This window comes from Rhinolophus ferrumequinum, chromosome 6 (assembly GCF_004115265.2).
Source record: "Rhinolophus ferrumequinum isolate MPI-CBG mRhiFer1 chromosome 6, mRhiFer1_v1.p, whole genome shotgun sequence".
Classification (NCBI taxonomy): domain Eukaryota; kingdom Metazoa; phylum Chordata; class Mammalia; order Chiroptera; family Rhinolophidae; genus Rhinolophus; species Rhinolophus ferrumequinum.
In genome coordinates, this window is record NC_046289.1 from 97701348 (window position 1) to 97726578 (window position 25231).

The 25231-nt window shown below is 47.2% G+C and overlaps 1 protein-coding gene across 8 annotated transcripts; it reads right to left on the reverse strand.

The window, feature by feature from the left end:
- On the reverse strand, positions 1–25020 carry ADPGK (ADP dependent glucokinase). 8 transcript variants are annotated; one of them, XM_033107071.1, is made up of 7 exons: positions 24720–25019; positions 17587–17812; positions 14506–14568; positions 8374–8494; positions 3853–4049; positions 3158–3256; positions 1–1014 (listed from the first exon to the last, which is right to left on the reverse strand). In XM_033107071.1, the coding sequence occupies exons 1-7, from the start codon at positions 24944–24946 to the stop codon at positions 463–465; spliced, it is 1485 nt and encodes a 494-aa protein (XP_032962962.1). In that variant the 5' UTR covers positions 24947–25019; the 3' UTR covers positions 1–462. The 8 variants fall into 8 exon arrangements, with proteins under 8 accessions (XP_032962962.1, XP_032962965.1, XP_032962964.1 ...); XM_033107070.1 differs by having other exon boundaries at positions 381–1017; XM_033107074.1 differs by lacking the exon at positions 3853–4049 and having other exon boundaries at positions 8378–8494; positions 24720–25020.
- Positions 25021–25231: the final 211 nt, after the last annotated feature.

Consider the following 25231-nt stretch of genomic DNA (forward strand, 5'->3'; position numbering starts at 1 on the left):
TTCCATAACACCGAATGGACACCACGACCGCGCCCTGAGCGGGGAGCCAGCAGGAGCAGCTCCCACGAGGCTGCACGAGACACGAGACACGGGGAGCGGCAGGGGAAGTGCTGCTCCCGCCGACATGCCCTCCGTGAAGTTTGGCCTGAGCACTTGACAGTGCTGCATAAACCGGGGGTTTGGCAATCAGGTTTTCACCCGATGACACACAACATAAACACCGAAAATCCAGTCTCATTAGTAGCTAGCTAGATTTTGATTAAAACCTGAAATGTTTTTTTCGTATTGTCAACAAGGCTGGAATGTATCTGATAGTTTAATCCGTTGTTTCTTTGGCTGTCTTTCAATTAGATCGAGAAACTGTTTTAACACCCTCAGTCCTCTTTTCCAAACCACTTAATTCCTGCAATTCTTAAATCGGCTGGTCCTCCACCTTCAGAAAACGTCCCCACAAACGCCCTCCTAATGCCGAGGGTGTACTTCTGAATAGAAGAGGCCTTCGGCGGAAATGGCGTCTCCCAGGCCCACCGTTCGGACCGGGTCTGTGCACACCAGCACGGGCGTGAAGTGGAAGGACACCCCCTCCCTGTGCCATGCGACCACGGGCTCGTCGGGGTTGAGTGTGACCCTGGCGCCCGCTCCCAAACGGGAAGTCAGGAACTCGCGTGGCGCCTTCAGGGACACCCGGCTGCTGTCTATGGTTTCCGTGGCGCACGCCTGCGTCCCGGCCACACGCGCCCCCGCAGCCACGGCCGCCAGCTGGTTGGCCCAGTGCCCGTCCACAGTTGCCAGGATGTGGTAGACCAGCGTGTGGAAATGGATCCTGGTGAGGTCTGAGGCTCGGCTATCACTCTTCCCATGTTCCTTCAAGATCCAGAAGAGGATGTCACTGACCACGCCCACATCGGGAACCCCGTTCCAGGAAGACAGAGAAGAGTGAGGTCCAGACGCAGACTGGCTGAGAAACAGCAGCTCCTGCTCATTCAGCCCGAGGGAAGTCACCACGGGAAACACCTGCTAACAAAAACAAAGCAGAGTGCTCTCTCTGACTGACATCAGAAGGCACCTTGGGTACAACCAAGGACCAACGTCCAGGAAGGAAGGCAGGATGGCTGGCCTCTTCCTTACAAGACTCCCTGACCGAGGTCTGGGCTGGGGAAGTGAAAGATCACAGGTCGCTGTTTTGCCTATTCTAGCTCCACCTTCAGGATCATTTGGGATGAACAGAAAGTTGCAGTGACACTGTCTTAGACCCACTCTTTTGTTATATGCCATTACAAGACCAAGGGCAGAGGGGTCCACGGTCTGTATTTCTTTCCCCGGGGCCTGGCTTGCACACCCAGCAGATCCTCTTACCACTGAGGGGACGTAACTGTTCCTGAACGCCAGCAGGCATCACAGCAGTAAAACGGAGAGGCCCCTGGCAACGCAGCCTGGATCACAGGGCTCTGTGCACGCCACCCCCAGGAGCAAGGACAAGTTTCTTGTTAGATCCAAGTTTCCCAGGCAGGTGGGGTGAGGAAGGGGGTATTTAGTAATAACCCTGTGAAACGGGCACCAACCAGGGACCGCTGAGCCCGTTTTCTGTCCCCCTCGTTGTCTTTCACGGAGGGCTTCCCGCCTCAGAGCCAGAGGGGTGTGTCTGTGCAGACGAGCCCTGGACGTGGGCAGGGAGGCAGGAACAGGTGGTGTGTGTGTGTGTTCATGTTTATTTATTAAAATTCATGGCCTGTACCTTTGCTAATGTAACAGAACTGCCATTTACCCTTATGGTCTGCGCCAGGCACTGAGCTAATAATGGCTTTATTTCACTCAGTTCTTCTCGTAACCCTCGAGGGATCGTCTCCATTTTACAGTTAAGGGACTGAGGCTCAGAAGGGTTAAGTACACAGTTAACAGAAAATGAAGTAAAAATGGCTTGTTTTTCAAAAAGTGAAAAGATAACCTCAGAAAGAGAACTGCAACTAAAAACTACTGAAAAATACCAGAGTGAACCCTAATGGAAACCGTGGACTTGGGTGGTAAGGAGCGTCAGCGACAAACACACCATGTGGTGCAGCCCGTGTGGTCAGTGGGGGAGGCGGTGGGTAGGCACGGGCAGGGGCGTATGGGCACCCCACAAGCTGCTCGTTTGGCTGGGAATCTAACACTGCCCTAAAAAGTAAAGTCTACTAAAAATCTCATGGAGGGCAATTCAAAATTACAAATGCCTTTTCTGCTCCAATCCAGCCAATTTTACTTCTAGGAATTTATCATGCATTTGCACTTGCTCAGAGGCAAAATAAAATCCTGTACAAAGCGAGTCATTGTAGCGCTGTATGGAATAGCAAAGAGCAATAAACCAAAATGCCCACCGGGAGGCTCAGTCACATAAAGGGAGCTCACGCACACTCATTCTAACGCACAGCTGTGAAGACTGAGGACCGCTCTGCGTGGTGACAGAGGTCCCCAAATCCACTTAGTGAAAAAGAGCCAAGTGTACAGCAGTGTATCCAGTATGCTACACTATTGTTTTGGCTAAAAAGAGATGAAAACAGAAGGGCACACTCCCGTATGTGCATATGTATGTACACAGTAACATTGGAGGGATACAGATGACCCGAATAAGGCGATTTCTAACAGTGCGTGGGGGGTGGGGGGGTTTGAACCACATGAGTACGTTACTCATTAAGGTTAAATGGTAATAAAACGGAGTGTGAACCCACTTGCCCGCGTCCTAATGCCAGTAGCAAAGCGAGCCCCTGACCCAGGCTCCCCACGTCTGTGTCCTCAGGCGTCACTCAGAGCTCTCTGACACAGCGGCAGGCCCGGGGCAGGAGCTGAACGTGATGCCTGGTGGGGAGGGCGGAAAGCCCCACTCCGTCCTTTCTCTGAGCCTCTGGATGTTCAGCTGAGAGCAGCTGAGTTGGGCTTTCATTTTTCTCCTTTGAGTTCTGTTGCAGACCATTCACTCCCAACTTCCCCCCCACCCCCAGAAGAGGAAGCAGCCCCTGAGCACAGTTCCACTGCCTCCTTTCTAACCCTCCAGAACAGTCCTGGCTCCTCATCTGGATCTCCAAGGACCTAGGTCTGGGTGGCGTGACAGCTACACCTCAGTAAGCTGGCCCCGGACCCCAGACGGCTGGTCCCTCTGCTCAGGTGCTGCCCACGTGGTTACCTGATGCACGACGCTGCTCATGAGCTCCCTGTTGGTCATGCTGGCCAGCTCCAGGTGAACTGGGACACCCGCGGGAATGTCAGAAATGGAGGCCACAACCTGCAAAGGGAGGACAGCGCTGCCATCAGAGGCACAAGTCAGGCGAGAGGAAGCAAATGCCAGGTCCCAGGAGGCCAGTGTGTCCTGTCTGTCTCCTCTATATCCCTATGAAAGCTCCCAGCCCTGCAGGTGGCCACGGCCTGCGTGGACAAGGGATGCTTTCTCCCAACAGGGAAACCCAGGCTCTGCAGAAGCGCTGGGCACAGAGAGCACCAAGAGCTAGCTGCCCTGTGTTCGCCGCCAGCCTGCTCCTGGGGACCTACCCCGAGCAGCTGGCTTCACTTGCTGTCTGGATCTGCAGGAACCAAAGTGCAGCTGATGGGAAGTGAGATGACACAGGAAACACAACGGACACAAACTACAAACACTGCAGCGTGCAGCCACGTTCAGGTCAGCACAGGATCAGTGGCTTAGGCAGGAAGACGTTCTGGCCTGGCCTGCCCTACTCAAGCGGCCGCCCGTGCCTGAAAGAGTATGTGAGCCGGGGGCAGGCGTCAGAGCCTGCTGCCACATGTCCCAGGGAGGCCACCAGAGGCAGGACTGTGAAGAAACACGAGATCGGTGAGATCTCTGAAATTCTGGAACAGTGCTATTACCTCCAAGAGTCTCTTCCTCTGGAGCTCCTTGCTTTGTCCCTCCATCATGTGCAATCCAGAGAGGACCACCAGGTCTGGCTGGAACTCCTCGAGGCTAGATACAAACACCTCCAGCATATTCATGGCCCCGTTGGAGAGGTCGTGGGAGAAGATGAATCGGTTGGCATGGGGAGCTTTTAACTGGCCCCACTGCTCCTCTAGAAAAGCCCAGTCAACACAATGGGAAGAAAAGGAAGAGGCTTTAAGTCTCCTGGCTGTGGGGGGCTGGCAGGGGCCTCACCAGAGCCTTTGCCCTGGGCAGGCTGGCTTCAGACTGAGTGGTCCCTGGTTACAGAGGCCTAAGGTGAGCGTGGTGCTGCCTCCAGGAGGACGGGGGTCGGTGACGAAACCAACCAACCAGAACCCGAAACCCCAACCCAACAGAAACACAGACACAGGATGGGTGCTACATGCCCTCGTCAAGGCGCTGCCAATGAACGCCCCTTGAGTCCCAGGAAAACGCTCCTGTCCGCCGAGCTTTTCTAACCCAGGACACCCGTGTCCTTTCCCAGTGGCCGAGCAGAGTATGACTTCCAAATCCCAGCCTACAGTGCATACCAGGCACGTCCCCGCACACAGGACGTGCTGCCCTTTTCTGTTTCCCCTTATAGCAGCATCTGAGCACCTTTCATTTAGCTGCGACCTAAGGAGGCTGCAATTCCAAGTGTCAAGATGCCTGCACCCCCTACCCTGCTGCCCACCAGTGGCTTCCGGGCACTGGGCCCAGAAGGTAAGAGTACTGGCTGCTCTAACGTCCTCTGAGTGAGCTGCTTTGGGACGCTGACTGTTCACGACCAAGTTCAAGTGCTTTCTCCCTAAATGGTCGCTGACTGCTCCAGGCTGAGGTACACACCTTCACTGCTTTAAGAACCCACAGATTTTCCTTTCCATGGTTTGGTGATTAATCATTTTGCTCTGAGTTATCGCTTCGACTACTGTGAGTTAGTAGTCAGACCTGTATCATTACTTCACGTTTCACACGTGTGCCACACCTTCCTAAACAGACTGCTAGCTCTTTACAGGGAACACGGCCTGTCTCTGGTTCCCCTCAGATTTGCCATGGTCCTGGGAGAGCGCCCACTCAGCACCTCCTACTCCGATCCAAGCAGAGGGAGGCCAGATCCATGCCTGGCTGGGTCTCCCGGCGGGGGGAGAAGTCTGCAGTCCGTGCCCAAGCTACAAGAGAGCTCACACGGGCCGCACGTCAGCACCTCTGGGGAACCTGGCTTTCAGTGTGCAGGCGGCAAGGCCCCAGCCTAGAGGTGCTGCCGTGCAGTCAGGTGGGCAGCGACTGACTGAGACCCCAGGCTGCCACGTCCCGGGGAGGGCTGCCCCTGCTGCTGCGAGTCCTAAAGCAGGCAAGGCGACAGCGGCCCTCTCTGAACTTGGTGAAGCTGCGCGTCAGAGGCTTTACCACGTACAGCTCATGTTCTTCTCCATGAAAACTAAGCACAAAGTTTTTCAAACTCAAGTCAGCCTAAGGGCTGCCTACCGCTTAGGGCAAGTCTTAAAGCCCTCCCTTGAGTAGCCAGGGGCTGGAGGGGCACCGGTCACCACCAGCATGGCCATTAGGATGCAAGAACGTACGTTCCAGGTTTACATGGCTCTCCCTCCACGTGAAGGATTCGTCCCATTTACAAAATGAAAGTCCGTATGCTGAAACCTAGTTTTTCTTTCCTTCAGAAAGTTTTCCCTCAAGGCTGACAACCCACAGCAGGTTTCCTCATCCTGCAGGTGATCTGCCAGCTGCGGTCAGCAGCGCCTTCCTTTCTACCACGGGCCTCTCCACACAGAAGCCCCGCCTCTCCGTGTGCGTGCGCAGTGTACGGGTGTATGCACGCAGGGCTTATTCGAAAGCATGTGTCAAGGCTCGGAGAACCCATCCCTCCTTTGCTTTGAGTTCAGCTTTATTGAATCTATTCCTCTGAATGGATTCATTTTGTATGGGGGTCATTTATATAGAAATCTATGAAAGCAAAAAAAAGACATTACCTATCATTATACACCAATGCAATGGTTATATTTGTTAAAATTATATTCCTGTCTTAAATCCTGGCCCATGTCCAAAGAAAATCCGCAATGCTGGTGCACAGAGCTGAGTGTAGCACTCACTCCAACTCTGCTCCAATGTGAGGACAGCCCCACCCCGCCTGCCCCACCCCGTGAAGGCTTTCCTCACTGCGCCACCCACAAGCGACCTGACTACTTCCTTCCCACGCCACCACTGCACCCTCTTACAGGACTTGGCACACGGCTTTGCAATCACTTGTTAAGAGCCCGTCTCTTGCAGCGGACCGTGAACAGATGGCAGGGCCCAGGTCTCCTGCTACCAGCACAGCCCTAATGCCTCACACTGTGCCGGGCACACAGCCATGGGAACGAACACCAAAAGAATACGTGAGTGACAGCACAGACTAATGACGTCGACGCCCATGGCAACAAAAAGCATGGGTGTGAACCACACGTCCAGTATTCCCCCAACTGACGAGACTGTGCTGGAGAAAAATACATGATATTAGAGCTCTCCACAGGCAAGACCTGCCGCTGGCCCTTACGGAGTGAAACTGCTGAGAATAAGCAGCACTGCCTATCTTAACCTTGTTAAAAAGAGCCACACAGTATTCAGAGTAAACCAGTTCCTTCAGGGGAATGCGAGAGGCACAAATAAACAGGCTCCCACAGGTGAACACAAGGAGGGAGCGGGAGCCGTTCACCGGCCGTTTCCACGGCCCTGAGGACCGATGCAGCGGCCGGAGAAGCAAATGACTGAAACGCACACAGGGGGCGCCCCTATGAATGGCCAATGTCCCCCTTTTCTCAGCCACTGAGTCAGCCAAAATAAGCTTCTCTGGAGAAGTCTGATAGGAGGAGGAAAAAAAGTTGACGAATCCTCTCTGGGAATTTATTCATCCAGGTCAGAGAGAAGCAGGGGATGGATTTCTGCTGAGAGGTGACCTGAGGGCTGCTGCCACCAAACTAAGCTTCCCTCCAGGGGCTGATGAAATTGTAACTCCACACAGAGTTTAATAAAAGGCCACTGCTCTATACTAAGAAAATATGGCCGAGAAAAGGAAAACTGAAATGTGAAGCTAATAAACCAAAGCACAGGGGCAATCTCCTTTCAAGACAGGCTGTGCCATCCTCTTGGCTACATACAAGGCTTGTGTCAGATACAGAGCAGTCGCGGTGAGGACACCCGTCCTGCACGCTGTTGTCACCATGGAAAATGACAGAAACCACTACCAGACAGGTCCCATGTCCATGAGGCAAGGCAGCAGCACACCCAGGGCTCAGCTGCAGCTTTCCAGGCCCTTCCCGTCCAGTCTCGCTCACGCCTTCCTTCCATGTGAGAGCCGCAGTACTGATGCGCTAACCTCCTGATCTGCACTAGGCTCCAGACAGCAGGAACTAGTGCTCTGAGTTCCCGTTTGGGGAGAACACTCAGAACAGCGGAGAGAAACTCAGAACTTGCATATTAGCAAACATGAACTGTCTACTCCAATATCCCGTTTCTCATTTTCCGGCCCTTCCTAACTTCCTGATTCGAGTAAGCACCCAAAGAGAACCAGAAACAAGAAACAACTCCTTTTTTGTACTTGGAGAAAGGCATAATTTTCAAGAAGTACTGTATCTAATGTCTTACATTACAGTCAATTACTCTAGTAGGTGAGGTTCTCTTAATTGTCTGACTTGGAAGCAGCTCACTGAAGTGTATTAAGTAAGTGCTGCTTTAAGGTACCAATTAGTCTGTTTAGATGCTTGAGTCTTGAATCAGAAATTCGAGAGACTCATTTCTGAGCAGAGGAAAAATACCACAGCAAACACACAGCATCATATAAACAGAAATAACTTAGGTTCAGGTGTTTCAGATTCTCTTAGCAGTGAGATCTGCAGTCCGTATAACACATAAAATGTCCTGCGGTGGGGCGGGAGGGGGTGGTCTGGAGCGATACACCTGAAACATCAGATGATGGGAAATAATGTAAGTGTTATTAAATACAGTAACTTCCACTTACACACCATGGGAAAACAAAGTGCTTCAAAGGAAGTTTGCTAGAGGCCTGGAATCCGTCCTAAGCAGCTTGGGACAGTTGGCCAGAAAGGCTCAGGGCAGAGTCCAGCAGACTGGAGCAGATGGTATCTGCCCTGCCCTTTCCTTAGCAATAAGGAAAAACTTTACATGTGTAACACGTTTTCATTTTTATTCAAGAGCCTGCTTTCCTACAGCCTGATTTCTCCTGGGTTCAGACCAATTCTGTTCGTACACCTGGAATTTTCTCCGATGTTGTTGTAATACTCTAGCACTCTCCGAAGAGACAATGGCCAGTATCAGAGCAACAGAACCATGAGGTCAGGAAAGCTCTGGAAAGGCAGAACAGGATAGTACTAACTTACAAAGATAAATTTCTAGCACAGCCACACCTCAATCTAACAACAAGACCCCTGACGAGTCTCACACCATTTCTTACTTAATTCTCTTACCTACTTGATACTCTAAAATGAGGTGGAACTCATCCACTTCCTGCAGTGACTCCGGTGGAACAAATACATTGTCATCAAGAAGTTCATGCAGTTTTGGACCAACTGGACCGCAGAGAAGAACCTGGGGACAAGAAACATGAAGTCTATCAGACCTTCCCTTTTCCAGGGAATATGTGTAACAACAGAAAAGGTACTTCTGTTCATGTTAACAAAATACTGGAATCCCCCCCGATTCTGAAAGTTTTTGGTTTGGAGGAATGGAGGGCAGGGGCTATTACGAGGGTTTAGGCATCGGGAGCATGAGGCTACAATGTACCCAGAAATGAGAGGCTGACAGAAGAGCCACGTCACACATGTCAGACAGGTACCTATGCAGTGGCAGTATCCCATCACCCTGTTAGGGCACAGAGGGTTGTGTCCCCCCAAAATTCCCATGTTGAACTCTAATTGCCAAGGTGATGACATCTGGAGATAGAGCTTTTAGGAAGTAATTAAGGTTAAATGAGGTCGCATGGGTGAGGTCCTGATCCATCAGGATTGATGGCCTTATAGGAAAAGGGAGAGAGAGAGAGAGATTCCTTTCTTTCTCCACCACACACACAGGAAGAAAGGCCGTCTGTGAGGACACAGCAAAAAGGTGGCTGTCTGCAGGCCAGGAAGAGAGCCCTCGCCAGAAACTGAACCCTGCTGGAAGCTTGACCTTGGACTTTTCAGCCTCCAACACTGTGAGCAAATAAATGTTTGTTGTTTAAGCCACTCCAGTCTATGGCATTTTGTTATAATGGCAGCCTGAGCAGACTAAGACACACCCTACCCTACTTTCTCTCTTCTTTACTCACTCACATTCTGTATAGACAAACAGATACAGGATGTTCTTTCCCCAAAGATGAAAACAATTGTTTGAATTTTACACAGTATAGAAAAGAACGTCAGGCTCACAATACCCTCCACAGCCAGGTGACCTGATTTGTGGGATCAGGCTTCCCAGAGATAACCGCACCATTTCAGATTTAATACGCCCCACCCAGAAGCTTCAAAAGGCATTTTTACTTGCTAATTAACTGCATGTTTATACAGAGGCACCTTCAGGTAGCTAAGAAATCCCAGCTTCTGGGTAAAAATATCTCTCCCTGACCTATTCCCTTTCTGCCTTGACACTGCCCATCATTTGCCAATTCTGAAAAGTCTTGCCCCTACCATTTTATTTATTTTTTTTCTCTAATTCTTGGCTAGAACTTCAGCTTCCAAGATGAGATAAAATTGGCCAGTTTGCCCTCCTGCCTGAAATAACAAGAAAAAAAACCAAAAAACAAAAACAGCAGATGAAACATATGAGGCAATGGTTTTCAAAATATTTAGACATTGGGCAACAAATGACAGGAAAAAACTGAGTAAGCCCTACAAATGCCTCAGCAAATTACCTTAAAAGAGTTTCCAGATAATGCACTTCTGAAAGAATTCATCAGCAGCAGACCAGAACAAGAAATGTGAAAGGAAGTTCTTCAGGCAGAAAGAAAATGATAGCAGATGGAAATATAGTTCTAAACAAAAGAATGCAGGGCGGCCTAATGGCTCAGTTGGTTAGAACGCTAGCTCTTAACAACAAGGTTGCCGGTTCAATTCCCACATGAGATGCTGGGCTGCGCCCCCTGCAACTAAAGATTGAAAATGGCAAGTGGACTTGGAGCTGAGCTGCGCCCTCCACAACTAGATTGAAGGATAGGACTGGGAGCTGATGGGCCCTGGAGAAACACACTGTTCCCCAATATTCCCCAATAAAATTAAAAAAACAACAACAAAGGAAGGAAGAGCACCAAAAATGGTAAACTCTCGATAATAAAATCTCCTTTTTCATTATTTAAATCTCTTTAAAAGATAATTAACTACTTAAAGAAAAATATCGACAACATAGTGTGAGGTTTATAAGACATGTAAAAGTAAACTATATGGCAATAACAGTATGACGACCCGAGGGGAGAAATGAAATCACACTGTTGTACAGTTCTTACATTCTACGAGGTGGTATACTATTATCACTTGAAAGCAGACTGTGATAAGCTAAAAATGTACATTTTACACCCTTAAGCAACCATTAATATAACAAAACAAAGAATTACAGCTAATAAGCCAGAGAAGAAAATATGAAGTCATAGAAAAAAATTCCAATGAGTGCAGAAAAAGAGGAACAAGGGAAGATAAAGAGGCGGGGCAAATAGAAAACAAAGAGCAAGATGTCAGATTTAAACCTAATCTGATATAACAACAATCACATTAAATAACACCCCAACTAAAAGCATTGTCAAAGTGTATTAAAAAGCAAGCCCCAACTACATGCTGCCTACAAGATATGTTTTAAATATAAAGATACAAAATAAGTTAAAAGCAGAGGATGGAAAAAGCTGAATCATACTAAACTAAGCAACAGAAAGCTGGAATGGCTATTTTAATCAAAATAGATTTCAGAGCAAAGAATAGTACAAAATGATTTTCTTTATCCCTGCTAATGATAAAGGGGTCAATTCATGAAGGGAATGTACAACTCTAAACAGTTATGCATCTAATAACGGAGCTTAAAACTACACAGTGCAAAAAGTTACAGAACTGCAAAGGAAACAGGTAAGTCCACAATTATAGCTGAAGATGTCAATACGCCTCTCTCAATAACTGATAAATCACGTAGACAGAAAATCAGTAAGAATACAGAAGACTTGAATAACACAACCAACCAACATGGTTTAACTGATATTTATAGAACACTCTACCCAACAACAGCAGAATATACATGCTTTTCAAGTGTGCATGGAACTGCACAAAGATAAACCACAGTCTGGGCCATAAAAAAGTCTCAATAAATTTAACAGGAGTCAGGGAAGCATATTCTCTGACCATAACAGAATTAAAATAGAAATCAAAAACAGAAAGATATCTGGAAAACCACCAAACATTTAGAAACGAAGTAACTTACTTCTAAGTAGTCCAGGAATGGGAAAATAGCCCATTTCAAGAAATCAAAAGGAAATGAGAAAGCATTTGAACTGAATGATAACAAAAACACAATGTATAAAAAACCTGTGGGATGCAGCTATAACAGTTGAGATTTTTATAGCACTAAACAACTCATATGATGAAAACACGAACAGTCCCAAATCAATGCTCTCAGCTTCTACCTTGAGAAACCAGAAAAAGAAGAGCAAGTCAAATTTAAAGTAAACAATAAAATAGAAATCAATAAAGAAATCAATAAAATAGAAAAGAAAAAAAAAACCAAAAAAAAGCAATGAAACCAAAAATCTCATGATTAATGGATAAGATCAGTAAAATTGATAGACCTCCAGCCAAACTGATCAAGGAAAAAAAGACATAATTTACCAATATTAGAAATGAGAGATAACTTCACTACAGATCCTAAAGATCTTAAAGGGATATGGGAACCTCACGATTAATTTTATGCTAACAAATTCAACAACTTAGATGAAGTGGACAAATTCCTTGAAGGATAAAAGTATTGAAGCTCATTCAAGAAATAGAAAGTCTGAATTTCTCTATATCTATTAAAGAAAACAGTTTTCTTAAAAACCTCACATCAAAACCTCCAGGCCTAGAGGGCTTCACTGGTGAATTCTGCCAACATTTAAGGAAGGTATAATACTAATTCTATACAAATTCTTAAAACAAATAAATAAATAAATAAAAGAAAAATACTTCCCAACTCATTCTAAGGTCAGTATTACCCTGATACCAAAACCAGACATACAAGAAAAAAAAAAAAAAAACACTACAAACAAGTATTCCCCTTGGAAATTGACATAAAAATTTAAAACAAAACTTTAGTAAACTGAACCCAACAATATATAAAAAGGGTAATACAACAGAATCATGGGGGTTTATCATTTGAAAATCAATGTAATTACCATATACCAAACTAAAAAACAAAACCCACACAATCATCTCAATAGATGCAACTCCTCATTCTTGGCTAAGTCCTACAGATGTTTTTCAAAGGTACTCTCCCTCCTGCAATCTGGCTTCTATTCCACCATTCCACTAAATCTGCCTTTGCTATATGCACCAGGGTCTATTTCTGAGACACAATACAGCACAGTTACTAAAAATATGGACTCGAAAGCTAGACTACTTGGGTTCAAATCCCAGCTCTCCCCCTTACTAGGTATGTGACCTCGAACAGTTTAAACTTCTTCATGCCTCATTTTTCCTATCTATGAAATGGGATAATAGGACTTCCCATATAGGGTATCATGAGGATTAAATGAGTTACTATATATGTAGAGCACTTGAGAGAGTGCCTGGCATACAATAAGGCCCATGTACGTGTTAGCTATTATAAGCAGTAGTACTACCTTTGGAAAATACCTAGTTCTTCACCCCTGTTAGTTCTGACGATCTCTCGGTCCATGTTAAAAAGAATTTCGGCAAGTTAAACTGAATCTGAAAGCAGTATAGAGGGGTGAGGTCATGGCAGAGTCTGGCATTTGAATCCTGGCTCCATCATTTACTGGCTAGGTGACCTTGGGTACATTTCATAATCTCTTTTCTCATTTCTAAAAGGGTGATAATACTTTACTTCACCAGACTGTTGTGAGGACTGAGTAACCTATCCCCTTTCTTTCCTCCATCTCCTACCAAGGCCAGACTTGTTTTTACCAAAATGCTTTCCAGTTAGACTGGTCCCAGGCCCAGCTTCTCCAGAGACCAACAGCAAACGCTGGTCTCAGGAGAGGTCAATACTGAAAGGTCAATCTTGTGCTAACCCAGGGCTTCCCGAGTGTGGTCCTCCCAGAGGCCAGAATTACCTTTTAGGGACACCTTCACCCTCACCCCCGCCCAACGTCCAGGATTCTGATGGGAAGTGTGTGGACTCTCATTAGTGAGCTTATGATTGACCTTTCCTTCTCTTCTATCCATTAACTGGTAATATTTCTGAAGGTCAGCCCTGGAATTTCTAACCTCTGTTTGGGAATTAATTATTATTGATAATGACTACAAAAACAAATCTATTTTCCACCCTAAACTTCGTAAGAACTTTAACTGTTACTAAAATGTGACTGTTCACACTCAAGTGTGCTCTCCACATCCAAGCATACCCATCTCCTGGTGGACAGTGTGGCTCCACATAAATTTCCCCCTCAAACCGCTGATCATCTATCTGAATTACTGGGCCCATTTCTGGGCATTTGATTTTCTGCTCCTGATACATATTTCTATTTTCAGGCTGGTTCCCCCAAACTGTGTATGGTTCCCTTTCTCGATGGTCAGCAGCCACACTAGAAAGCACGTGCCAAGTTTGTTTACTCCAGAACGACCTTTGTTAAATCTAAACCTGTCTTCTTTGTCTTCACGTGCGGTCTAGCACAGTGATTCCATTTTAGCAGACTTTATATAGATGCGTTTCTCCTCTTCTGGCTGCTCCAATCCAAACCGTCCTCATTTTATAGTAGAGCGACACCAATAACCTCCTTGCCGGCCTCCCCCCTCAGACCTATTCTACTCAGAGCAAAAGAACCTTCTTATGCCGATGGTTTTCTGAACACAGCAGTAATTGTTAATTCTATTAAACCCCCAATAGTTTAAGACTTGAAGACACTGCCCCCCTTACCGATCTCTATCAGTAAGGGGCAGGGGGGGGGACTTCATTTTTCAACACTCTGGATCCAGACTCACCAATACAGCCAACTAAGTTTTCTCCCATCGCTGTCTAATCCCCGACTCCTGAGCCCACACGCTCTTAACCATGACACCATACAGTGCTCATGAGTGTGGACGCCAGGGTCCTAGTTAGAACCGTTCCATTTCTTATTAGCTGTGACCTTCTCTGTCCCTCAAGGTTCACGTGGAAAGCAAGACAATAACAGTACCAACACGGTATCCACTAGCCTTGGAGGCCACTGCTGGTTAAATGAGACAATCCACGTAAAGCGGTAAGTCAATGTCAGGCCATGGCAAGCACTCAGGAAGCATCAGTGGCCACCACACTCCTGTGGCTCCTGTACTGCCTCTGAGAAGCGGCCCAGAGTCTGGCACATAGTAAGTGGACCGTAAGCTGAATCGTTCTTGCTCCTAAAATTACTGAAAATTAGTGGAAAGCACAGGTTTTAATCTGAGAATTTGACCTACCTTTAAATCTGAGTTGGCTGCAAATTTCTGTCCAATTAAAGCTGCATTTCCTCCTACATAGTGCTGTAAGATAATTCAAAGTTATTAGACGGAATTTTAGCATAACTATTTTACCCAATTTTAACAATTTTTAATTCATTGAATTAATTTATATAGTCTATTTTTTATCCAACAAAAATTTGAGGTGACTTTACAAGGACACACAGGTGAGGTTCATAAAACCTTAAACCCATAGGTAAATAGACAGTGAGTTATAAGGAAAGGTGAAGAAAACAAATATGGTAACCATGGAAATTAGTATAATTGCCTTAACCATAGGTCAGGTCACATTTGGCCTTGAGCTTCCAGGAAGCCCAAACAGATAAAGGAAACACGGAAAATGTGCACGGATCTTAACCTCTACACCGTCATTCTTGCTAAAGATGAGTGTATGACTATGTCCCTCTCCTGAGAATCATTCAGTAAACACTACAAATGAACTACAATCCAACCCCTTCGTCTGCCCCCCTCTCCTTCCCACCACTGCTGCCTTCTCTCCCCACGATGCCTGCTGTGCTCCGTGGGCCTGCCTCTCTCTGCCCTGAGCACCCGCGTGTGGTCTGATGAGGACGCCTGCCCTGCTCACACACGGGTAGTAATAAATCCCCGTCATTCTCAGTATCTCCTCCTCACAGCACCTTCTGCTCCCCTTTCCCCAGCCTCCCCCGCCCCCCAGGACTGCAGAGCCTCTGCTACCCTCATACCCAGAACAAACCCCTACTATGGACCCTGTCCACTGGGGCCGTCATCTTCTGGGTATATGCCTCGCCCCTTCAGGCAGGGACTGTCCTTTTCTCACAGTGAGTGCTCAGTACATGTTTACCGTTAAACTTTGAGAAAGGAAGAAACGCTGGTGGGATAGGAAATAAAAGGCTCTCCTAGGAGTCAATTCTACTGCTAAGGAGTCCTCATCTAGGACAATGATGTCTCCTAAACACCGTATCTCTCAGTGGACAACCTAGAGCAAGAGAAAGATCATTCGAGGCTGGGACTGCACGTTGCTGACTAAGGCTTGTTCCTGTGCTTCCGGAAGCTGACACGCAGGAGCCAGGCTGGTGCTCTGTTCTGGCAGCTGCGGAGCCTCACGCAGAGTCTGGACGCGTGGAAAGCTCCCTCCTCACCCGCCCAATCCTCGCACCCGCACAGGCACGGACTGAAGAATTCAGTTAGATGGCAGATGGCACTTTCATCCCAAGGTTTGTGCCAACCAATCACTGGGTTTGGCTGGGATCGTAACAGTTTTCAAAGATAAATTTAAAACTTTCTGTGATACGAGGCCGAATGGCCTTTTAACACGTTAGCCTTAATTTTTTATTTAACTATGATGGTTAGAATTTACTAAATATCTTGGGGAAAATGTTAAGATTCTATGAAGTAGATTTGGGTTTTCTTGTAATAGTTATTAACTGTTGTTTATAGTTAACCTGCTTTATGCTTTAAGGAGGTTTGAAAAGGCACCAAATGAAGTGTCACCCGAATGGAAGATAAATAACATGTTTTAGAATTTACAATGTTAAGAAATGATCTAAAAGCTAGATAAAGTTTCTATTGAAAAAAAAATTTTTTTTGGCATTATGAAACAAAAGGCAAGATCAAAGGACACGAGAATAGAAATCAAATGACTATGAAGACTCTTAAGCAGTAGACTCGTCATCATGTTGAAACTATTAAAATTCTTTCATAAGAGATCAGAACCTCACCACTGAGCTTAGTTGCAAAATGACTGTGACTGAAATTTTAATAGCTTGCTGTCTCCTTCAGAAACTCAGCTGGGTAATGCCCGTGCCCGTTTCTAATGTTCAAATGGGCAGCTTCAAAAGAAAAAAAAAAAACTTTAAAAAGTCATCAAAATAAGTGGTTGTAAAGAATGGCCTGTGAAAGGTACCAATTAAAAATGGCATGAAGAGCTTCCCCAGCTAAAGCCACACCGAGACTGAGGTCACACTCCAAAGGAAGATTGTAGGTGAGAAGAATCTGGGGCGACACGGGATGGGATGGAGAGATGCCTAAATAATCAACCAAAATTCAGCTTCAAGAGGGCATGCGGGCAAAGTAGCAACAGGTGTGCTGGGCTGAGGGCACGAGCCTGGCTGGGTCTCTGGCCTCAGCACCACTTTTCACTCTATGTGAGCCCTGAGGAAAGGTCTGGGCCATGCAGGCGCCAGGAGGGCGTGGGGTTCCCTAGTTCTGTGTCTGACAGGTTCTACCCTGTAGACCAGTGGTTCTCAAAACAAGGTGCTCCGAACAGCATCAATATACCCAGGAAACTTGCTAGAAGTGTCAATTCTTGCATCTCATCCCACATGCAATGAATCAGAAACACTGGGAATGGGGCCTAGGAATCTGTCTCAATATCTCCTCCAAAAGATTCTAACGCTCAAGTCTGACAACCACCAATCTAGACCTGCGGTTCTCAACCAGGGGTGACTCTGCATCACCCTGGAAACATTTTTAATTGTCACAATTGGGGAAAAGGCCAGTGGGCAGAGGCCAGAGATGCTACTAAACATCTTACAGCGTGTAGGCCAGCCTCCGCACCAGAGCTGTCTAGCCCCGAAGGTCAACAGTGCTGCAGCCGAGAAACCCTGTTGTGGAGCACAAGACAGGAGGCCCAGCCCCCTTTACCAGGCAAAGCGAGAACTAGTTCCCTGTGGGTTGGGCCTGTTCTTCTGCTCAGGAAGGAGCAGGCCATGGTAAGATTACCGCAAGTTATCAGTCACAAGCAATCCCCAATCAAGTGAGTAGCTATCTTTCCTACCCTAAACTTGGGGAACACGAAAAAAACAGCAATTCAATGGATGAACCAGATCTGAAATTTTAGTAAATATGCTTCATAAATGCTGGCTGAATTGATCTGACTAGAAATAGCAGAGTTAATGGAAGGGCAGATACAGTTTTACAAAAAGAGAAAACACTGCAGAATTGAGTCCCAACACTCATTCTCTTGGGGTGGACTGGAGGAAAGTTGTGGTTGCGTCCAGGAGCCACACAGTAGAGATAGCTTTTCCCTATCTTAATTTACTCCCGGCGAAGCAAACAGACCTGGGCTCCCGGGAACTCGGATGCAATCTGGGCAATGTCACTGAAAGCGTCCTTATCGCTGAAGAAGCGCTCAGCAGCTGCTCCCTTCCCCAGGAAGTGACCGAAGGCTTCTTCCAGATCATTCTTTGAATGCAGGATGGAGTGATCTTTCCCATTCCCAGGATTCAGGCCAAGCGCCTGCAAGAGCTTCACCCCTGAGAGCACTACATCCACACATGCATTGACTCTGGAAGGAAGGAGGAAAGAGACCGTGTGAAAGAAGCAAGCAGTGAGCTGTATTCAAACAGAAAACAGACAAAGTGGGTCTGAAACCTGAGCTGGAAAGTAAATAACACATGGCAGAGGGAAGATTACTTTATCTGAATGTATGTCTTAGATCAGAACCCAGGACTCTTCAATTTTGGCAAAATTTTACACTAGTTACAAAGAGAGAAGACAGGTGCTCAGCATTTCAGGAGAAAGCTATTCTGAGAAAATGCTGGTGGAGCCAAACTGGCTGGATTCACAGTGGGCAAGTCACATTAATTTCTGTGTCTCAGTTTCCTCATTTACATCCTGGCATAATACGAGTCTTTAACTCATAGAGCTGTTGTGAAGATTAAATAAGTTAATATACTCTTAGGAACTCACTGCTTGGTGCAGAGTAAGCAAAATAGAAGTTTTGGTCAAAAGTCAAATATCAGACACCTTCCCTCGAAAGACACATCAGGATGGTGGTGAGATACACTGAAGACCTAAATGTCTGAACACTCCCAGCTGCGACTTAAGAGCTGGTGGTGCCTTCCACCCAGGCGCACCGGTGGCCTTGTGGTAACTCTTCACTCGGCAGGTGTTCACGGGCCCTATGCACGGTAAACGGCTGGTGAGAAGCCAGTGCTGCACCACCTGGCCGGCTCTGTGGAGATTATGAAGTACGAAGGTTGTCTGGCCTGTGCGTGTGCAGGAAAAACTCTGGCTTATGTTGTCAGTGTGTCTTCGCTAAAAGCCATCCCTTAAGAGAAGGGCCAAATAATTTGGGTAGTTGGGTGAAGTCTTCCTGCCCGCACGGTCACTTTATTCCTGCCGTCAGTTTGTGTCATGAGCGGGCATGTGTCTCTCCCTTGCCCTTGTAAACCTTCTCTGGGTGTTGTAAATAATATACAGCCCACACAGGAACCTTTCATACTTATTTGCCTATCGGGGATGTCATTCTTGGCAGTGGGGCTGGATGACTACACACAGGCAACTCCCAGCCTCTAAGAAGAGCGCGCTCACGGCGAGCAGGCCAAGCGAACAGCTCCTGTGATCCGGATGGCGAGGCTTCCAGGTGAGCTCTGGGCAGCTCTGAAACCAGAAGGCAAACTCATAAATAAAGAGGGCCCCATGCACCGGATTTCAGTGTAAAATATATAGCTGCAATGTTCCCTTTCTAGTCGCTTTTAAAAAGCTCTGGATCCGGAAAATAACACACCACGTCATTAACGGTGGCAAACTCTAAGAAGAGGAATGAGATTGTGGTAAGGGAGAGAAATTTCACTTTTCATTGAATATATTTCTAATGTTTAAAGCATGTATTTTATAACTTAGCAAATAAGTATTAAAGGGTCCTATGTAGGCTGTATATTATTTACAATACCCAAGGAAGGTTTACAAGGGCAAGGAAGAGACACATCCCCCCATGACACAAACTGACTGCATCCTCGTTTGTCCTAAGGCTTCTTTTATTATTATAATTCATCCCCTGTGGATCGTATGCTTTGGAGAAGATTTCTGCCTACAAAAATGTAAACATTTAAATACAAAGTTTCTTATTCTTTTAAAATCAGACACATAGAATTACTCTGGTCTACTGGAAAGGCTGTAGGTTAGTATGCTTTTCAGAGCGTAAAACACACTGACGTGCACAAGGCAGGTGTTTCATGATATGTTCAAAACACATTCCCTTCACAGCTTTACATAATAAACCAAACACACCTTGAAACTGCTCTCAATTTCACCTTATACACCGCGTCCTGTAGACATTAGACATCTGAAGTGCAAAATCTTAGTAGGAACACAGGTATCCTTGGCTGTCAGACTCTAGTAAGTTCCCAAGTTTCAAACCGTGAGAGTTCGGGTAGCAAGGAATACTATTTCTGCCAAACAGCTCTACCAAGACAATGTATCCAGGGCAGCCGGTTGGCTCAGTGGTCGGAGCGTGGTGCTCAGAACACCAAGGTCACTGATTCGATTCCCACATGGGCCAGTGAGAGACAACAGCTTGAGCTTGGAGCTGAGCCGCCAGTGGTCAGCTGGTTGGCTCAGTGGTTGGAGCGCGGTGCTTATAATGCAAAGGTCGCCGGTTCGATTCCCACATGGGCCAGTGAGCTGCACCCCCCACCCCACCCCGCATAACTAGATTGAAGACAACGGCTTGACATGGGGCAGCTGATGGGTCCTAGAAAAACACTGTTCCCCAATATTCCCCAATAAATAAAATAAAATAAAAAGAAAAAATAAAGAAAATGGATTTAGGTCCTGAGTCTGGAAATACATCGCCTCCATATCTAATTCTCCTGAGACCTTAAACAGTTTGATTCTTCAACGATGATAATGGAGGAAGCTGAGTTTGCAAGTTAAAAAAACACAAAACCTGGGGTTGGCCGGTTAGCTCAGTTGGTTAGAGCGTGGTGCTAATAACGCCAAGGTTGCCGGTTCGATCCCCACATGGGCCACTGTGAGCTGTGCCCTCCTTAAAAAATGAAAAAAACCCCCCCAAAACTGAAAGAACAACGTTCACCATGTTTTCCAACACAAGACAAAACCCAACAGAACCAATTTTGAGTTAAAAAAATGTAACCACCACAGGAATGTTTTCCATCCCTTACCTAATCATGTCATGACTACTAGAGAGGAAAACTATCTTAGAGAGGAAAACTTTATTTGGTAGCTTTTGTGATAAAAAGATCACTGAGCATCTCCTATGTGCCAGATACCAAACGCAGTATTTTAAATGTGCTTTCTACTTGTATTTTATAAAATTTTAACCAGAGCAAGAATCTTTCTCTGCACTTACAATTCAACAGCATATTAAAATGGAAACAAGTGCACTACCTGAGGTGCTTTATTATCAGGGGAAATAAAGGGTGAGAGGGGGGCAAAAGAACCACGAGACAAAACTATGCTCAGGTGACAGGCAAAATTTCACACAAAATGTATGAAAGATTAAAATGTGAGTTTGGAGAAAACAGACACAGATGAAACAAGCAGAAAACGAAGTAAGGCCACAGAGGCTGAATGCCCAAACAAGAGGCTGAAAGGACGAGCAGAGAGGGTGCTGGGAGCCCAGGCGTCCAGGCCTGTTACTGGGGATTGGTCAGAGCAGGAGTTGGGGATGGACACCCAGTTCCCCCTTCTGGGCTGTAAGCTCCTTAAAGGCAAGGACGGTGGATTTCGTCACCTCCCTTCTGTTTCATCATCTGTAAAATGTTTCCTGAGGTTATTTTTTGCTGTAACACTACACCTGCGATGTTAGAAGAGCTAATCACAATCACTACAAGATACAGAACTGTAGAGAAGAGAAATCCAGAATGGTAGGGACAGCAGTCCCTGGGCTGAACCCTGGACAACGCTCTGGAGAAAGAAGGCAGGCATTTACAGATGGAGCATACCAATTTGCAAAACGTCCTAAGACAGGAAAGCAGTCGTCACTGCTTTCAGCAGAGAAATCTGAGGCTGGGGGTTAACTGACATTCCAAACACCACCACTGGACGAGCCAAATTCAAACCCAGATTTATCTGGTATTGAAACCCACACACAAGCAAAGATGTGGATGAGGGATTAACCTTGTTTGGACACAATAAGAATGCTGTTCAAGTTAGAACAGAGCATTTGAACAGGGGAGAAGAGCAAGCTAGGATTCAAAGGTCAGGGTGAGGTCAGGTGTCGGGGAGCAAACACCAGGATGAGGGGCTCATCCTTCACCCAGGGAGCCTTAGATGCCAGGATCTGATCTTGAAGGAGGGGAGGCGGGACACAATCTAGAAAGATGTGCTAGTGGGCTCGCCACTGACCTTGAAACTACTTTTATCCTTTATTTGTCTGGTCCCTTGCCACCAGCCCCTCACATGCCAGTACCCCCCCAAATTTCACCCTTGCCATTTACCTTCCCTTTTTCTTCTCTTCCTGGGTGACACCATCCAGTCTCTGGCTTCACCCTAAGTGCTGGTGTCTCCAAAATCTGTAGCTCTACTCAATACGCACTCCAGCCTTTGGTAGTCAGCAGCTGGGTCTCAGCTTCACGTGAAATCCCACAGTGTGTGCATTTCCCCTCCTCTGAAATCAAACTGGGGACCTTCCACCACAAACTTGTTCCTTTTTCTTAATCTCTCTGAATGGCAACAATGTGGCATGAACCAATGTGGCAGGAGCCACGAATGGGTTCGTTGTGCCTCTGGCACTTGCTAACTGTGTGACAAATCAATGTTTCTAAGCCTCAGTTTACTCATCTGTGAAAACTGGCTGAAAATATCTGTATCTGCTTACACAAAGTTGTTGTGAGACCCCAAATATCAAAAACCTGTCATTTCTGACAGCCTTTCTTTACTCTAGGACATCCAACCTATCACATCTCACATGTTTAGCACCATTGCCAAGCAAGAAAAGCTTTTCGCCTTCACCCAGACCCCGACTAGTGGCAGGGTCTCAGTATTTTCCTCCTCACGAATCCCATTACATTGCGTGTTGTGAGTATGTGAGAGTAAGCACATGGGTGTGCGTGTATTCTCCTGAGAAGTTACAACACTCACACTACAAGTGAGGTTCTGATACAAGCCCTGCAGCTTCTCCCACCTACCCCTAGCATACTCCTGTCTTCAGGCTACAAATTCCTTTGGGTAATGAGAAATGTTCCCCATGGATGTGTGTTACCCACAAAAATGATGTGAAACAGTCAAACAGGTTAGAACCACTGCTCAAAACCCACCTTTCACATTCCCCCCGTTATTCTCGGCAAAGAACTTTGCATCACTTACCTGCTTATAAACCCATCACCTACTGTTATCAAAGGCCCTGCTTGGCATCATTTCTTGACATCTCTCTACCATGAAGTACCTGCCCTAAAAACCAGGGCCAACGTGCTGTTCCCAAACTATGTGCTTTTCCACATTTGGTTCTTTCTGCCTCGGTGGATTTATTTCCCCATCTTCACATGGAAAACTCCCGTTCCTTCTCCAGGGCCTATCCCATGTAAGTCACTACAGCGAAATATATTTTCTAAGATGGCGACAAGATGTCCCACCCCACGTGCTCTTTTTTCACGATGTGATGCTGATACTCCTCCCGTCAATGTGTGTTCTATGTCCTTCCTCTGAAAACCAGTTGGACCTGTGACATGGTAGAAGTGCCACTATGTGCTTCTGAGGTTGGGTCCCACAAGGCGTTAAGGCTTCTGCCTGGTCCTCTTGGGACATTCTGTCTCCTAACCTAGCCACCCTGCTGTGAGCCATCTGAACAGCTGCTTGAACCCTACTGGCGTTCAGGCAAAAACCCCAGCTGAGGTACAGGACAACCACCATCAACCGTAAAGATGATTCCAGTCTCAGCCACCATCTGACCGAAACTGCACGAGAGCCCAAGTGAGAACTGTCTGGCTGAGACCAATCAAACCTCAGAGTCATGAGAGATAATAAAATAACCATGTGTTAGTCTATCAAGTTCTGGGGTGATTTGTGCTGTAACAATAGTAAGTGGGACATCACCTTCTCAGATGGAACTTTTTCTCACATCTCATCCTGGGAAGAATTAGCAATGTTTCTTTGAGACACAAGGCTACGTTGTTTTGACAGCTAGTTCAGCAAAGCACTTTTCGTAATTTCTATGGACAGCATTTTGTCCTCCCCCCATTCATATGTTGAAATCCCTAACCACAAATGTGACTGTATTTGGAGATAGAGACTATTTAAGGAGGTAGTTTAAGGTTAAATTTAAGGATAATATTGAAGGCTAAATGAGGCTACCATCCGATGGGACTAGTGTCCCTATAAGAAGAGCAAGAGACATCAAGGAGGGCCCATGCACACAGGAAAGGCCACACAAGTACACAGCCTGCAAGTCAGGACGTCAGGAAGAGAGGACTCCCCACAAACCAACCTTGCTATAAAAAATACTAGCTAACATTTGAGTGCTCTTTAAAGCAGACACCATGCTGGATTATATAGATTATTTCACTTAATCTTCAGGATAACTCTGCTCTACTTTACCCTTCCTGGCCCCAACGACCACAGAAACTTGTGGAGTATTTGCTAGAAGGCCGCTTTTATATGGTGCTTTTGAGGTGATGGCAAGATGTTCAAGTCGAACTGAGACAGGGACTAAAGTTAGTGTAAAGGAAATAATTACATTCCCTGAGAATACAACGGAGGCTCCGCGATTTGGGAGAACCCTATACATGCAGTCACTTAAGTCGGGAAGAAAAGTTCCAAGAAGGTCATGTTTAACACATGGAAGGCTGCAGGATTGAGAATGGATAATAAAGACGAGAAAATGGTAGCTGACGCTGAAAATCAACAAGTCACCAGTGAGCTTTAAGAGAGGAGTTTCAGTAGAGCGACGGTCTCCAGACTCTGGCGTTAAGGAAGAGAAAACAAGGCGGAAAGAAATAAAGTCGGCAGTTAAAAAGCGACCACTGCCTCAAGAAATTCGGAAGAGGAAGACGGATGCAGTCAAAGTGGGCAGGACTAAGCAAGCATTTAGACTGAAAACCAAAGAGCGGTCGCCAATTTCTGCTTCGTTCCATGCAGAAATGGGAAGGAAGGAAGCTCGAACGTGAAGGTGTCAGGCTGAGCCGGACTTCCAAAAGGCTATTGAAGGCTGGAACTACGGAGACGAGGGAAGGGCGCAGGGACAAGCCGAGAGGGAAAGAAAAAGCAATCTGCCGAGTCCCTGCAGCAGTGACGAAAGGCGCTCGTTTCAGACGTCCGACACTTCTCGCCAAGGAGAGAGCGTGGACACCAGCGCCCAAGCACCTCCAGGGGACCTCTGGGAACCCGTTTGCACGCGGGTTCCAACTTCCCAGTTCCCACGCCGCCCGACCTCCGCCAAGGCGGCCCTCGGAGGCCGGGAGCGCCCTCAGCCCCTGGAGAGGCCCAGAGACGCAGAACCCGCAGACACTCACCCCACGGCCACGCGGCGCCAGCCTCGGGCCGGCCGCACGATGAGTGCGTCCCAGGCGGCCGCCAACCGGCGCTCGGGAGAGCCGGGTCCCGGGAGCGCGGGCCCCAGCTGCAGCGAGCTCCACAGCGAGCGCAGCGCCGAGCTGGGCAGCTGCGGCTCCAGCAGGAAGACGCAGCCGACCGCCAACGCCAGGAAGCCCGCGTACGCGGAGCCGCGCCACAGCGCCATGGGGACGAGACGCGGCACCGTCACCTCACGGCTCCGCTCCCGCGCCTCTTCCGGGCTTGGCGCGCGCCGACGTCGATACGCGCGCCACGTCACGGCGGCGCGCCACGGCCGCCCGAAAGGGCGGGGCTACAGACGTAGGGAGGGGCGAGGAGGCCGCTTGGTCTCAGTGTTGGTGGTTGGGGGCGCGGTGCGCGGCCCCGAAGTAGGTGGGACGAAGGCGGTCGGGGAGGTCACGGCGCTGCAAGCTTTCCCGGAATTCCAGTCGTACCCTGAAATAGAAGGGCG

Excerpts from the sequence above, each read along its gene's own strand:
- ADPGK (XM_033107070.1), bottom strand. The coding sequence starts at position 24,946 with ATGGCGCTGTGGCGCGGCTCCGCGTACGCGGGCTTCCTGGCGTTGGCG. Across the intron at positions 17,813-24,719 it reads TGGCGCCGCGTGGCCGTGGG|AGTCAATGCATGTGTGGATG; the intron begins GTGAGTGTCTGC and ends CCTTCCTTCCAG. Across the intron at positions 4,050-8,373 it reads CATTTTAGAGTATCAAGTAG|AGGAGCAGTGGGGCCAGTTA; the intron begins GTAAGAGAATTA and ends GGGCTTTTCTAG.